The sequence below is a fragment of the Aplysia californica genome, unplaced genomic scaffold (assembly GCF_000002075.1).
Source record: "Aplysia californica isolate F4 #8 unplaced genomic scaffold, AplCal3.0 scaffold00069, whole genome shotgun sequence".
NCBI lineage: Eukaryota > Metazoa > Mollusca > Gastropoda > Aplysiida > Aplysiidae > Aplysia > Aplysia californica.
The window spans coordinates 1240166-1255995 of NW_004797339.1; the positions used below are offsets into that span (position 1 = coordinate 1240166).

General features: G+C 38.8%; 1 protein-coding gene and 1 long non-coding RNA gene across 5 annotated transcripts in view; one reads left to right on the plus strand and one right to left on the minus strand.

The window, feature by feature from the left end:
• The window catches only part of LOC101857177 (protein Gawky), a 64308-nt gene that overhangs the window by 35198 nt on the left and 13280 nt on the right, over positions 1–15830 (plus strand). For 3 of the 4 annotated variants that reach the window (XM_005093786.3, XM_013079963.2, XM_005093787.3), the window contains 5 exons: positions 1893–2027; positions 2759–2851; positions 5180–5237; positions 6019–7533; positions 8326–8396. In XM_005093786.3, the coding sequence (XP_005093843.1) occupies positions 1893–2027; positions 2759–2851; positions 5180–5237; positions 6019–7533; positions 8326–8396 (1872 nt within the window). The remainder of the gene's footprint in view (positions 1–1892; positions 2028–2758; positions 2852–5179; positions 5238–6018; positions 7534–8325; positions 8397–15830) is intronic. The other variant, XM_005093788.3, reaches the window with a different exon arrangement.
• LOC106011195 lies at positions 9489–13130 on the minus strand. The gene is made up of 2 exons (XR_001184692.2): positions 12403–13130; positions 9489–10295 (listed from the first exon to the last, which is right to left on the minus strand). It is a non-coding gene; the product is annotated as an uncharacterized LOC106011195 (long non-coding RNA).

Consider the following 15830-nt stretch of genomic DNA (forward strand, 5'->3'; position numbering starts at 1 on the left):
CTTTTTTTTACTCACGGAAAACACCGAACCGGGAGTGAGACAAAAATGCGCCTTGCGCATGTCCGCCCGTATTTTCTTTCTTCTGTTCTGTACCTGCCTAGCGCAAGTTTCACATTGTTTATTGTGGAGCGACAGTATTGATCGAGCACCGGGATGATGGCGCGCTGAGTTGTCATTGAAAACGGCAGAAATTCGACAGAAATTGATGCAAAATGCAAAAATAAATGCAGCTGTATTGAGAAAGATTAAGAAGCAGTCGGTGTGCGACTTGAAAAGTTCTTCAGAAAAATTGAACAAGCCGGGTGCTGCACTTTGCGTTAGGTGTGATATAAAGAAATTGTATAGTGAAGTGGCAAAGGTGGTGCCTCCTTAATTCAATACTGCTCTACATCGGTGCACGAGTTGAAAATGAAAATCTTTTTATGAGACACTAGCTGGCAACAAACACTGGTGAGTGGGTCAAATTCTTGTTGGTCAACCAAGTGTCATGGGGTTTTTATTTTTTAAAATACATTTTAATTCGGCATGGTTAACAAATATGACACTTTTCCCTTCCCATGACACTTTTCCCTTCCCAAAACAGATGTTAGACCTGCATGTTTGCTGACAATTGTCTGAAATCTGACAATCGCAACCCGATCCGCGAGCCGGCCGATGCTATCGCCAGGCCCACCTGTATCAGCCAATGTGCGAAGTGCAAGGCCTGGCCGACTGCCAGCGCTCCCTTTTTCTCCCGTCGGCTTTGTCGATACTTTCGTTTTCGTGCCGACGTCGGCGTTTCCGACATAATTGTCGGAATCTGAGTAGAAATGCGAATACGAAAAAGGACGACGACCTAAATTATCTACTTTCAGTTTTGTGCTCGAGCGGCCATTTTGAATTTCGTTTGTTGACTAATTCAATTGTTCAGATCGTGTGGATTCATTCAAGTCCGACTCACTTGTTCTAATAGAATCTAGATCTAGATCTAGATTATAGATCATTATAGACCTCAATGGAGGATTCATATTCCAATTCTATTGTGTCAAACCCTATCATAGGTTGTGCTGTAATATTAATGTTGATAAAAAGCATTTCATCAGGTGCGTGAATTATTTATTTATTTAGAATCAAGACTCAGCTGAGTCCATCTGTTCGGAATTGGATGCGGATTTCTAGTTCAAGGCCTATTCCTATTCACTTGTTCTACAAGATCTAGATCTAGATTGATTTAGATTACTAGATGTAAATGGGGGATTCATATTCCAATTCTGTTGTGTTAATATATCAAACCCTATTATAGCAATGTAAATGTAGGCCATATTATGCTCCTTGTTTGTTTTGGAGTGTGGTTTTTAAAATTTTTTTCATTTTGGACTTGTGCTGGCCTTTTTACATGAGGCCCGTTGCAGGTTCTTTTTTTGGGGTAGGGTTAGGTCTCTTCTTTATTGTGTTTGTTGGGGTGGTCGCTCGTTACTCGGAAGTCCTTCCTTATATGACACCCACAAAAGCGCTTTTTTTGGGGGGGGGGGTTGCGCAAAATTTTCTGACAATCTGGTTGAGGTTCACATGCAGGTCTAAATACATTGCCTCTGGATCTCACTGGTTTTACTCTGGCTTTCGGAGAGTGCACGTACGCCTTCGCGTGAATTTCCTCTTTTTTTAAATTCCTGAGTGGCAGCTATGTATTTTACAAGTGTTTTAGTTAGTGGTATTTTTTTTTACCTCCATTAAAAAATTTTTGGGAAAGATAAACGGGGGGGCGCAATGATGATAATGATGAGTGTTAAATTTGAATGTGGGTAAATGCTAGTATAGCATGCTTGTTTTGTTAGTATATTTGCTGTTCGTCCCAATTTGAATGTTCCTTGTATTTACTTCTGTTAGGGCATATCTTATTAATACTTGAATAGTTACCTCCTCAGGCTAAAACCTCAGGTTGGGGAGACGCAGGACCCCAGGGTCAGTGGAATTCTGCTGTCGGTGCTAAACCAAAGGCTCCTGGTGGCTGGGATGAGGCCTCATGGGCCATGGCTCAGAGGACTAAGGTGAGAAGAGTTGTGTAATAGGTGGATAATGTTAAATTTGTCGACAGCTTCTAAGTAAATGAAACCATATGCCAATACAGTATAACATGCACAGGTTTAACACAGAAGACTCAAAGTCACACATCTGTCGAACTGTGCCTGCGGTCCTGGTTAAAAAAAAATCTTTGTAAGATGTCCCTTGAACTATAGATCGTGGGTGGTTGGCGAGTGCTCTAGTGTGATTTTCTCCTTCTTTCTGATCAACATTTATCGTCTGTATCTCTCCTCCTTTTTTGTGTATGTTACTCTTGTAACACATTTATTCTTCGGCACTTATATGACCTTATTGTGTTGCAAGTCCGCAAAACTCTTACTAAAACTAAACTGTCGTAGAACTATGGATCCCTCGAACTACCAAGGCCAGTTCCGACAAAAATCGAACTATCTGTGTGACACAGCATTTAATATTTTTTTTGTTTCTTCAGCAGTCCCAAAGTGGTCCATGATTATTGCTTGGTGTTCAAATATTTTATGTTCATGAAATTGAAGAGTCGAATAATGCGCTCATTTAGTTGAAAATAGCCTGAATTGTTGTGGAAACCTTTAACCTTGAGTTGCTTGATCCAGTGGTTGGTTTCCTAGTACCCCCAAAGATTGTTTCATGTAAAAAAAAAAAAGTATTTTTTTAACTTTTGCTCCGTGCATTGAAATTGTCTATATGAGTCTTCTTACTCTCTTCTCTCCCTCCTCAGCAAATACCTCCTAAGTATATGAATGCAAGCAGCAATCCTCCTACTCAGATGAGATCTAAGCTTCTTCAACACTTAATGGATATGGGATACAGGGTGAGTTGTTAAAAATTAACCAAGGATTCATTGAATGTATTTTCTCACAAAGAAGCAATGAAAGTAGAGCAATTTTCTCAATTTGCTTTTATTTGCAAAGTAACAAATTTTATATAAGAAATGTAAGCTGTGCAGTGCTTCCACTCTTCTGTATTTTTACGGAAATCCATACTTTCTGCCTGTTCCGTACTTGTTCCTCCATCATTATCAACTCCCTCCGTAAAAAGACTGTGACAGCGTGGGACTAGATATCTACTGAAATTCCGTAACAATAGATCCGTACTCGCCTTCGTATCATCTTGTATAAGCTACAGATATTTACGGTAATTCTCTCGGCATCAAGTTAATGTTATAGAGACCTGCCAGATTGCGCATTTCCTGCAATCGGCCATTATTCCGCTACGCCCCATGCGTTCATTACGGGTTGGTTGGAAGTACATTTTTACCTGCAGATTGATCAAAATCTGGCGAACTTTTTGGTCCAATTTCCCCCTTTCTATCATTCACTCATTTCGCCTGTCTTTGGATTGTTGCCGCGGCTGGAAAATATGCGCGTTGATCAAGTAAATTGACTTGTGGTCTTAGAAAATTACTGTCAGAAAGAAATTGGTTGCCAATTTATTGTCTAGATCAAGATCTAGAGAAATTATCAATGCGAAAATTCTACGGCATGAGAACGCGATAAGGGTCGCAATGAAATAAATTAGATTTAGATCGATGCTAAAACTATAAAAATCAAGAATAATTCGAAGTGGTGTTCGGAGGTTGTGACATGCGACATTCAGAAGTGAAAATTATGGAAAATTAAGGTATACGCTGGGTAACTGTATTGTGAAGGTGCACATCTATTCTTTGTTCCTAGGTTTGCCTTCTATCAATCGTGCGATGACAAAATAAGTTAATTATAGTAGTAATGGAAGGGGAACCTGCTTTTAAACATTGCCATCAATGGAAAGATATGCAGATCCAGGTGAAAAAATCAAACAAGACAAAATGTTGGGGAACATAAATGTTACGGGTTGTAGGCAATCTCTTCGAACAGGCTCCCTTATGCCATTTTTAACTGTCCCTCGACCCTGCTGGGGCCCCCAGACCCCCGGCAGAATTTTCTTTACTTTTCAGCTTCAGCTGGTGGAAGCACTGGCTGTGACTGGATACATTTTCTGTTAATTAAAACTACAATACTGTTAAATTTGTAAAGCTATTTCCTTCCTTGGGGTACCATAGAACATTTCTTCAAGTTAACTAGTGTACAATCTTTCCTCATTAATTTTTCTAAAGGGTTCATGCCATCTGACATGTTTTATGTGCACATTTTTACCAGGTATATTTTTTGTTGGAATCCATTACTCAGTGATTCCAGTCTTCCGCAATTTTGCGGATTTCCGCAAATGGCAAAATTTGCATGAAATTATTTTAAAAATTTTTTTGTCAAAAATGCGAAATAAAACATTTCCGTAATTACTGTCTACAATAGCCAACCCATACCGGAAGTGCTCTTTATTTGAAAGTATAGACAGTGTCTTTCACTTTCACTTTCTAAAGCACAAGAAGCAGAGCACCAGCTCTGTAAACAAGAGGAAGAAATGACGATTGCGGTTCAATTATGTTCAATAGATCTTGGGCCTGCCAAGAAAAGGAAACTCTGAAGAGAGCTTAGATTTTTTTTTTATCAGGCTTGTTTTTTTTGTAAATATTGCTGTCAAGCTATTTAGATCTAGAATCTAGATCTCTAGAAAATCTAGCTGTTGTTATACTATTATTTTGTATTAGGATTCTAGATATACACATGGTGCAAACCAAGGATTCTAGATGTGCACATTATGGTGCCAACCAAAACAAGCTGAAAAAATTGAACATTAACTGTCGAGTTTTATAGTAGCTGTTATACTACTGTTGTGGATGTACAGTCTCGGTACAAGATAGAAAGTATGGCTTTGGATTTAGATTCTATATGGATTAACACCAGCAAAAAATTATGTATGCAAGGTATTTTTTTTGCTCCCTTATTTTCTTGTTAAATTTAGGCTTGAATAGCTAGAAATGGCATACTTAGTATGCTCTGAAACCTAAAATTCTCAAACATAAAGGGGTTGCTGTCCCCCTTGAACCCCCTGCCAGGCCGCTGCCCTGGACCCGAAAATCCTCGAAAAATGACATCAGCTGCTGGAAGCTCTGATTACTTGTCCACCAGTACTTGTACATGCTCACATCTTTCACTTTTCTATTATACTGCATCACTGTAATCTGTTCCTTTTTTTTTTTTTTGGCCTGGTACGTGCTCCTTGGGGTGGAATAACATATTTGTATTTACGATTTTGTTTGCAGAAAGAAGAAGCTCAAAATGCATTGATCACGAACAACATGAATCTGGAGTTGGCTATCAGTAAGTCCCTTTTGTTCATTTGTTGTTTGTGCTGTTACTGATTTTTTTCCATATATTTTGTGTAATTTCTAATTTTGGAATCCTCAGTTGTATAAAAGTTAAATTTGATTGTCAAAGATAACTTTCCTAAGCATTATTAGTGAGATGGTGTTCCACTAGGTTGATCCTATGTCAGGGTGTCCAGCAAAGTCGTAAAATTCTCATAGGTCAAGATTTGTCATTGCCTTCCAGTGCTTCTAGCTGGTAACAGTAGTAGCGCCACAGGGTGCTTCTAATTGTAAATAATTGAAAAGATTTACTTGGTGTGTGGACAGAAAGCTGGCTAGCACCGAGTTTGGTTTGTGCTCTTGCCCTTAGGATTCTTATGAGGGAAATGTGAACTTGCATATTTTTTTGGGCTTATTGCGCATTTGTGTAAATTTAATTCAGTTGTGAGTGTGTCTTTAACTCAGGGTGTTTTCTACCCTTTTTGTTGCTTGTTAGCATTGAATTTATAATCTTGCAGGATGGATGAAATTGCTGCTTTTGCAGATGGGGGGAGGCTGGGGTTATTTTGGGGCACTTTTAATATCGGAAAACAAATGGCAATACAAATGCTGGAAACAAAAAAAGAGTAAGGTCTTATGTTCATGTGATCAACTTTCTATGAGCAATATTTTCTCTATAAATATATTGTAATTCAAGTTTTGCAGTGGGTTTGTTAATGTTATGTGCAGCAGCAACATAAAAAATATTACATTTAACACTGTTAGACATTTATTTTTGTTTTCTTTGTCTTCAGATGATCTCAAAACTAATAATGGCATGCAAAGGAAAGACCTGGAGATGGATATGTTTCAGGCAAATGGGCCACAGAGCAGAATGCCATATATGTCCAAAGGTGGACTGGGAGTCGACGACATGGGTGATACCCACCCTGACCAAGTGCCTAATTTCAGTACAAATTTGCAGAATACTCCTTTCCCCAATGCTCAAGCACCTAATCAGCCATTCATTCAAGGCAATGCTAGTCTGCCTCCCTCTAGTCTGAATCACAATTCCAGTATTAACCCCAACCTTCAGCAGAAACTAATGCAGAAAATGCAGCAAGTGCCGCCTACCAATGCTCTGGGCCCCAGAGGCCAAATGCCCCCTGTGGGAGGGGTAGCCAACAACCAGGTTCCTCAACAGCAACAGCAACAAATCCTAGCCCAGTTACGCCAGGCTGTGAGCAATGGATACATTTCTCCTCAACTGCTCAACTATCAGTTGCCGCACAACATTCTTGTCCTTCTCCAGCAATTGCTCCAGCTGCAGACAGCTCGCCAGAGCGTGATCAATAAACTGCAACAGGCAAGAGCTAGTGGCAATAGGGGTAATCAACAGCAGCTGGATCAGATGCCCAGTCTGATAAACAATATCAATCAACAAATCAACAATCTTCAGAAGCAGCTGCAGCAAGCTCAGACTAATCTCTTTAGCACTCAGAAGATGCCAAATATGCCACAACCACCATCTGGCATGATGACACCTATACCAGGTCCCCAGCAGGGAGCAGTTGGTGAGAACATTGATGCCATCAGCACTGATCTAGCTAATGTAGCCATAAGTCAGTCCCAGTCTCGCTTGACAACACAGTGGAAAGCAAGCTCCGAGTCCAGTAGTACTGCTGATGGATCCTCCACACCAACCATGGCAGCATCGACAGGCGCCACAGCTGACGGGGAAGATAAATCTGGAAAGGGCCTCCTGCAATCTTCGTCCTCTCCTAATATGAATTTGATTCCTGGAGGTCTGGGGATGACAGGTGATCGAACCTGGTCTAGCATGTCAACAACCTCCTCCTCCAATTGGCCCATGTCTTCCAACGATGGTGCCGGTACCAATTCTCAGGCTGATCCTAAAATCTCCAACCCTTCAAGTACTTCTACCTCATCAATCTTGTCCGGAATGCCGACTGGCCTCACGGATGTCATCCCTGAATTTGTGCCCGGAAAGCCCTGGCAAGGGCTCTCCACGAAGAATGTGGAGGATGACCCCCACGTTACTCCTGGCAGTATCATCCAGCGGTCGCTCAGTGTTAACAGAGTTCATGATGATTCACTCAGTAATCTTGATGGTCACAAGTTGTCTGGCAGCAATTGGGGCAATAGTTTAAAGAATGAAAATAGCCTTGGCCTGAGCCAACTGGGAAATCGCCCACCCCCTGGTATGGCCCCAGCGAAGATGGCAGGATCACAGCAGTGGCAGACAGGCAGTCCTTTCAACAGACAAGCGTCCTGGGCTGGTCGCTCAAACACTTCAGCATTCACTCAAGGTAAAAAGGTTATTTTTGGTTAGTTTAAACTCATAAAAATGGCTTGTGAATGACTGTTGGTTTTCACTTCATTATAATTTCACTGGGGTGTTTTATTGGTAATGAGGGTTAAGAGCTCGTAACCTGATTAAAAAATATTTTTTTTTTAAAGTGGACATAACTTTTTCGTGTTTTATCGGTTAAAACCATTTTGTCTCTCATACTCGAATATAGAAGGTGGTTTTAAGAACGTGGGAGAGGGTTACAAAAGTACAGGGAGGGTTTATAAAGTTACTGATTACGTAGTAAATTTGCATGCATCTTTCTACTTCATGGATTTTTTTCCGTTTCGGGGGAAGTTCTGAAACGGAACCCTTTGCGATATTCCAGGGCATACATTTGTCTGGGGTATTATCATTTAGGCTGAATCTTGCCTGTTTCCACTGTTCGTCTCGTACTTTACTTTTCAGTCAAATAGTCTTGGTAAATACTGGTAGTGTTTTGCTTCTTGATTGTATTGAAATTTTGCAATTGTTGGAGGAAAGGCAATTAAGTGTTGTATTTTCTTTAGTGTTAAAAATTTGGGAGGTTTTTTGGCTCATAAGTGGATGGTGTATTAATGTGGGATAGAAATCTCATGGTCTTGGTATAGTATGAATTTTAAGATGTGACAGATTAAACCAATTTTTTCATTCGGTATTTTGTTTTTTTAAAAATCTGTCGTATGATCATTGTTGTGTTAATGTGCTCCTCTTTACTCAAAGGAACAAAAGTAGATAATTAGAATTATACCGTTTTTTTCTTCAAATTCAGTTGGAAGCCCGAACTGGAATGACCAGAGCCAGCTCAGTTCCTGGATTTTGCTGAAAAATCTGAACTCTTCTGTAAGTAGATAGTTTGTGGGGTTTTTTTTTACTGGGGTAAATTTTGGGCAAAAGTGAGTTACTGCAGTAAACATATATTTTAATGGCACTTGTGTAGTGCTGTGTGTTTTTCAGTTTAGTTTTAGTAAGAGTTTTACAGCACTTGCAACACAATAAGAGTGTATTTATCTTCTGCAAATCACGTTCTCAAAGTTTCCATAAAATATCACAACATTTCTCCTGACTTCTTTCATCATATGGAGTAGATAATAAATATTTGTGCAGTGAGTAAAATCATTTCACGTTCAAAGGTATTTAGTCTAACGTGGAAAGTAGCAATGCCAATGAAAAATTGATTTCTTACTTTAGCCATATTTTTAGCACCTAAGAAAGGATTTTCAATTCTTAGAATTCTGCTTTTTGAATTAAGAGAATCTGTTCCAAGTAAAGTTATGGGGTTGTAAAGTTCTGCAAAACATGGATGGTCCACCTATAGGAAACTACACCTAAAAGTGGGCCACGTAACAGCAGATTCTGTAAGAAAATTGACATCTTAGTACTTGTGTATGTGCCTAAAGAAAGGTACCAAAAGTTGCCACAGACCATTCTGAGCTACAGGCTGATGACAAAAAATCACTTTTATGACCAAAATATTTCCATAAAAAATTATCCATTTTTAAAAAATGTATTAAAAGAGTTTTCATTGATTTGACTTCTAAATATTTTATTTTGAGGGTAGGGTATGTTGTAAAATGATAATGAAAACTGCTTTTAAAAGGTGTTAAAATCTACTCTTGAAGCACGTTTTCTCTTCCCCGCTATGTTTTACCGTTGAATTCTAATCATGATATTGATGTCAACTGAATGCCGAATCGGAAATTAATTTTCCATGAATAAACACTTTAGAAATACAGTCAAACCTGCCCTGACGGCCACCTCTATAAGACGGCCACCTGTACAAACGGCCACTTTCCATTTCCCCCCTTGCGTTTTTTCGATATAATTTAGGCAGCTTTCACAAATCAGAGGCCTGAAAGTTCCCCAACAGCCCCAATTTTAGAGGCCAATAAAAGTGGACATATTGCATATGTATGGAAAGCTTATTTTTTGTAGAATAAGAATAACTCAATCACAGGGACAGCAGACCCATATTAAAAGAGAAAATCGAGGTGAAAATACCAGTAAAAAATTCCATTCAGACACCCATTTTCATTCCTTTATGGTAATCCATGTTATAATATGAGAAATTGTATTGCATGACATAAATAGAATTTTGCATATAAACGAAAAACAACTTGCTATAACAATAGTTATGCCTATCTTGATACAGCTTAAAAACATGAATGAATACCAACAACAATTGTGACCTTTTTATTTGATTTATTCTTAAGAAAGAAAAAAATACGGGTTGTGTCCCTTGTGTTAAAAATATATTTTGTTGTCTCCCCTTATGATTTTAGTTGAAAATGTTTGTATTTCAACTCCCAGTATTTCTAAATGTTCTGGGTGTAATCAAGTGTAAAAGTTGTGAGAGTTAGATTGAATACTTTTGAGTACAGAGAAGCTGCATTTGTGAGTAAATAAACAAAATAAACAATACTCTTCACCCTTCTCCCAACCCCACCCCTTCACACAAGAATTAAAGTACAGTACGTAGCATTTATCTATAGGCTCCATACAAATTACTTTTTTAATAAGATAAAATGAGGAAAAAAATCATAGTAAAATAAATAATGTCCTCTTGCTGTGATTTCTGGAGGGGGTAAGACTGAAACTGAGTTGACATTTAAAGTCTAGTATGTTTATAATGTACGTGTCGTCTGTGTCAAGCGTATAATAAGTGGAATCTGTGTTCTTTGGTGCATGTACTGGACTTCAATGTCCTCATATATGTCTTCTGGTCAAGTCAGGAGCCACTACCTGCAAATGACAGAGAGATAGAATTATTTGGAAAAGATATCAGTATTATTACAACTGTTAGAGGCTACATTATACTATTATTATTATCATCACAACAATGCAATATATTGTATGTTATGTCATGTCTAGTAAATGTGCATACACAGTCGACAAATATGAAAATGTATAAAATGGTTAAATGATATTAGGTTTAACACCCCTGTCAACACTGTCAGGTTATTTAAGAGGCGGAACCTCAGAGTTTAACGTCCATCTCCGAAAGGACCGAGCCTAGTGGGAACGTGTAAAGTGTTTTCCAAAGGACACGTCGGGCTGAGCTGAGGCTCGAACCCCCGAACCCGCAATCTCACGTTTACAAGTCTGGAAGAGCTGCCCACTCTGATCTTTCCAGTAGCACACGATTGGGAGGAGCGTGATTTGCTTTTTTGCTGTAACTGTTGTATACAGTATTGTATTGTAAAACGCTCAGAGCCTGTACAGTAAGCTACTTTAATCGGGTTTGAAGTTGAGAGCTATTATAATATAATTTATTATTTAAAGTTGAGAGCTATTATAATATCATTTATTATTTAAAGTTGAGAGCTATTATAATATCATTTATTATTTAAAGTTGAGAGCTATTATAACATCATTTATTATTTAAAGTTGAGAGCTATTATAATATAATTTATTATTTACTTAACCTGTTACGAAAAAGTTGCCTTTCTATATCATGTACCGGTACAATGCAGGAGAAAAAACAACGGGAATATTAATCGGTTTTACTCCCTTAAGCTTCAAGTTACAACTGGTAAGAGGCTCTTCCCCTTGCCAGCCTCTTTTTGCTTTTTTCTTAGTAATCTGTGTACTTTTTTGGCTCCTCTTCCTTCATTTTACACCGATAATGAGCCATTCATTCCACCATTCTGACAAAAAAGTAATTTGAGTCTTGATATTAAAAAAGTAAAATAGGGCCTAGATCTACATTGTCAAGATTTGTCAAAGACCTGCATTTCATGTAAATCTAGATCTAGAATCTAGATCAAAATTAAAACAACTACAAAAAGAGAAAGAAAGAAAAAGCTAGAGAGAAAAAAAGAAGGGGAAAACAAGAAGAAAGAAAAAGAAAAGAAAGAAGGAAAAAGAGTGAAAAAACAAACAAACAAGAAATACACTAGAATCTAGAGATCTAGATTAGATCTAGTCTTGATCACATCATGTATTAAAGAAGAATAAAACAAAATTAAAACAACTACAAAAAGAGAAAGAAAGAAAAAGCTAGAGAGAAAAAAAGAAGGGAAAAACAAGAAGAAAAAAAAAGAAAGAAAAAGAAAAGAAAGACGGAAAAAGAGTGAAAAAAACAAACAAACAAGAAATACACTAGAATCTAGAGATCTAGATTAGATCTAGTCTTGATCACATCATGTATTAAAGAAGAATAAAACAAAATTAAAACAACTACAAAAAGAGAAAGAAAGAAAAAGCTAGAGAGAAAAAAAGAAGGGGAAAACAAGAAGAAAGAAAAAGAAAAGAAAGAAGGAAAAAGAGTGAAAAAACAAACAAACAAGAAATACACTAGAATCTAGAGATCTAGATTAGATCTAGATCTAGATCCACGTAAATTTAATAGCTAAACATATGTTCTCTTCACTCTATGATCGCAAGTCGTCCCCAAACCCGCGTTCGTTCACAAATCGCGTTCATAGTGTTCCCTTCCTTCATTATCGGATGTCAAAGTAGTATGTTCGTTCACAAAACGGGTCAGCATTGTGCCGTTCGTTCACTTCCGAACGACGCAGTTGTTTGTTCGTTCACCGCGCGTCGTCTCTATCGGTGTGATCGTAACAGTCACAGACGCTATCGTTGGGTTTGTCGATTCTAGGCCTAATAACCCAAAGCTAAATTTGAAAATTCAAACAAATTTGTAATTTTAGTGTTCAGAGATGACTGTTGATTGCGCTGACGACGATTATAGACAGCTAATGTGGATTTTAAAGGCGATCAGCGTGCTTTTTTCCGAAATTAGACCTAGGCGAACGAACAAACATCACGAACGATGTGAGACCCACAAAACAAATCAATCGCGTACGGAAAAACTAACTGCCGTTGACAAAAAAGACATGCTTACCTCAATTCCTTGACGTCTGAGGAATTTTTTATCCCGATATTGATCGCACCACGGTCAGTGAAACAAAAGAACGATCTTTGGAATGCGCGCGCTACGGTGTGACACAATCGAGACGCACATGACCCGGGCTCTCGATTTTTTAACCAAAACGCGTTATTTTTGTTGCTCATCACAAATTGACCCTTTCTTACCAATTTTAGGCCTATTTCCATAACATTCACACAAAAAAACAGTTGATACGCAAAATTGCTGTACTTTGATGAGGGTTGTTGTCACCTCACGTTTGGAGACCCACGTGACCTTTAAAAATGCACTAAACATTTGTTTTGAAATTATGAACAATTTTTTCACTTTTCGTCTGGAATTTAGTTTTACTTGTCAAAACATTTACTTATTTGACTTTCCATCGCAAAAAATTACAACTACCACCTCTTTTGACTTTTATTTAGAGATTAGCCATGTGCATGCTATTTTTAGGGAACTTTCGTGTGTCTCAATTGTCACGTTCATGACACTAAAATCAACAAAAACATGAAAATAACTCAAGAAAACAACACCATCTTGTTTATAATGTCTCTTTAATGACCATTTTGTAGAAGTAACACCAAAAAAATCATGCAAAGGGTCTGTGGAAGTTTAAAGAAGCATTGCAATTTTGGATTGTGTTGGGCAGGCAGATTTGTGAAAGCTGCCTTTAACTGTAAAACGGTCACCTGTCTAACGCGGCCGCGGCCACCATATTTTAACACACAACCCCTATCACACAAAGCAATAACACCTGTCTAAGACGGCCACCTTAGTGACTCCATTACGTTTTGTCATAAATTGTGCACTGTCCCCTTGCATTGTGGGCGAGCCGTCATAATCTAATCACCTGTCTTTGTTGTTAGGTAGTCCCTCCAACCGATCATGTTGCGTAGGCCCCTCCCACTGTTAACCAATAGGTAACAAAATTAATTTTCAGCTGCTGGTGAGGTAAGCGTGTGATCCCTCATAACCCATAAGCCCCGCCCAGAACTCATGCACACAAATCGTAAGTGAGATGAGTGGTCACTGTTTACCCAGTCCGTAACAAAGTAACAATGGACATCAACATGAACTTGTAACAGAAGCGTCGCTCGTTCTCCGAATGGTAGCGACACATGTGTTTGTTTTACCACAGCACTCGGTCCTCCTTGTCTGACACTTTTCGTTTTATTGTCACCCTTGCACAAAAGCGGCAACAAAATTAAAAAAAAGAGAACAACCCCAGCGAAAACAACAACAAAAATAACAACAACAATAACAATGCGACTACCTTCAGTTGGGACCTCAGAAAGGAAGGGTTTGTTTTCTCAGAAAGGAATGGTTTGTTTTCTTCTTCTTGATCAATCCTGCCTAAGACGGCCACCTGTCTTATACGCCCACTTTTCACCTTGACAATGGGTGGCCGTCTTACACAGGTTTGACTGTAATTGAATCATCTTTTTTTTTTTCCAAATTTCTTTGTGTTCTAGACTTAAAAGCTAATTTTCTCAAAATTAGATCTGGATACCCTCCCTCGCAAAGTGTGCAGCGTCTCAAAAATTAAAAAAACCCACCGTGTTCAGCATTGAATGTCCTCTAAGTTACAACTCAAAATGGTTAAAATCCGACTTTTGGTACCTTTCTTCAGGCACACACACAATTAATTAGAATGTTTGAAAGAAACGTTGGCTACTTGATGTGTTTTTGCTGGAGAAATCATTTCTGCAGTTAGATTTACTAACCTTTTCGTAATTTTGTTGAAATAAAAATATCGGTGTATAGATTACGATTTTCAGAAAGAGGGTGTCAGGATGAAAGTATTTCATTTGTATTCTATTGTATCACGACATGGGATCCTTAACAAAATGTTGGCAGCATGAGTAAATAATGGCAAAACTTCTTTGATGGCATTAGACTATGTAAAAAATAATAATTAAATCCAATATGTCGTACAATTAAACACCTTTTTTTTGTTTGAGAGGCGAATACCCCGAGGTGAGGTAAGCTTGCCTCGGAATACCCCCATTATGATGTTACACAGGAACAGAGAGAATGAACAACAGGGTGCGCACACCTGCTATTGCCCCTCTATCAAGTGACCAGTAAACTGGCTCGGAATAATCATGCGGTGATTTGTAGGTCTTAGACATCTGCCATGGGTGTACGCCGAAAATGGCAGGTCTCCGTGCGAAGCCCCTTTAGGCAGGGGGTAGTGGTACATTTACGATAAATTCTAAACGACTGCTTGATGTAAAACTTTCAAATTCGAGGACACTATAGAGGAAAGATAGATCTCCTATCTTCTTGACTTTGAAAACCAAGCTCCTTTTAGTGTACAGAATACTGCACCTGATACAGTGGAACTCGGATTCAACGAGGTTGCCGGGCCTGACCTAAAAATCTAGTTGAATCCGAGTGTTCTTTATAGCAAACATGAGGTTTCGTGTAGATAATTACAGGCACTGAGCAAGTAACGTATAAAGAGAAGTCAGAAGTAGTGCCTGAAATGCCTGCCTATTATGAGCTGTGTAAAAAAAAAAAAAGAGACATGATTCGTTCAAATGCATACACCTGTGTCATCTCGATTGTTTATCAAAACGTGTTGCTGTGTAGAGCCTAGCATACGGCAACTTTTAATTCCATAGACCAGCGCACAATTAATTACGTAGATCTACGTCAAGACTAGCTTATCATTGTAACAATGATCAGTGGGGGTGGGGGGACGCGCCTGTATCTTCCACGTTCAACGCCTGGACCGCTAGTGCCCCCTCCCCCCCCCCCTCCCCCCCCTCGACATGCACACACAGTCACACGTGTCACCCACCCATCCGACCCCAACACACGCTAGGCCTTGAGTAGACACGTCAACGCATGTGTTGGTATAAAAAAAAGGCCGCTGATTGGTCGCATGCAATCGGTTAAGTGAATAATGGTTCACAATGCAGGTGCAATGGATGGTTTCCAGGAACTGATAAAATTGGTTCTGGGAGAAAAATTAGCGAAGCCACGTCTGCAGGGGCTGTTAACCCTGGAAGCGACCTCGTTGAATCCAAGCTCGCTGATTTAAGTGTTCGTTGAATCCGGGTTATTTTTATTGATTTTGAAAAAGAAGAGAAAAAAACGGGGTGTCTATCTCATCTCGTTGAATCCTAGTTCCACTCTATGAAAGTGTTTCTGACACCAAAACTTTAGGTTAATTTATTTGCACAAACTTGGTCCACATATTTTAAGTTTGTCCTATTTTCTGATTGATTGCCAAGTTTCATTCACCTTGGTCCTGAAATTTAGCCAAATGAGTTTGTGAAAACTAGTCACCTACGCTCCGATCCGGTCCAAAAATACAGTAGCAAACGGGGACCAAAATTTCGCTGTGTACACAACCCTGATTGGCATTGTTGTAGAAAGGAGATCTATTTCATATG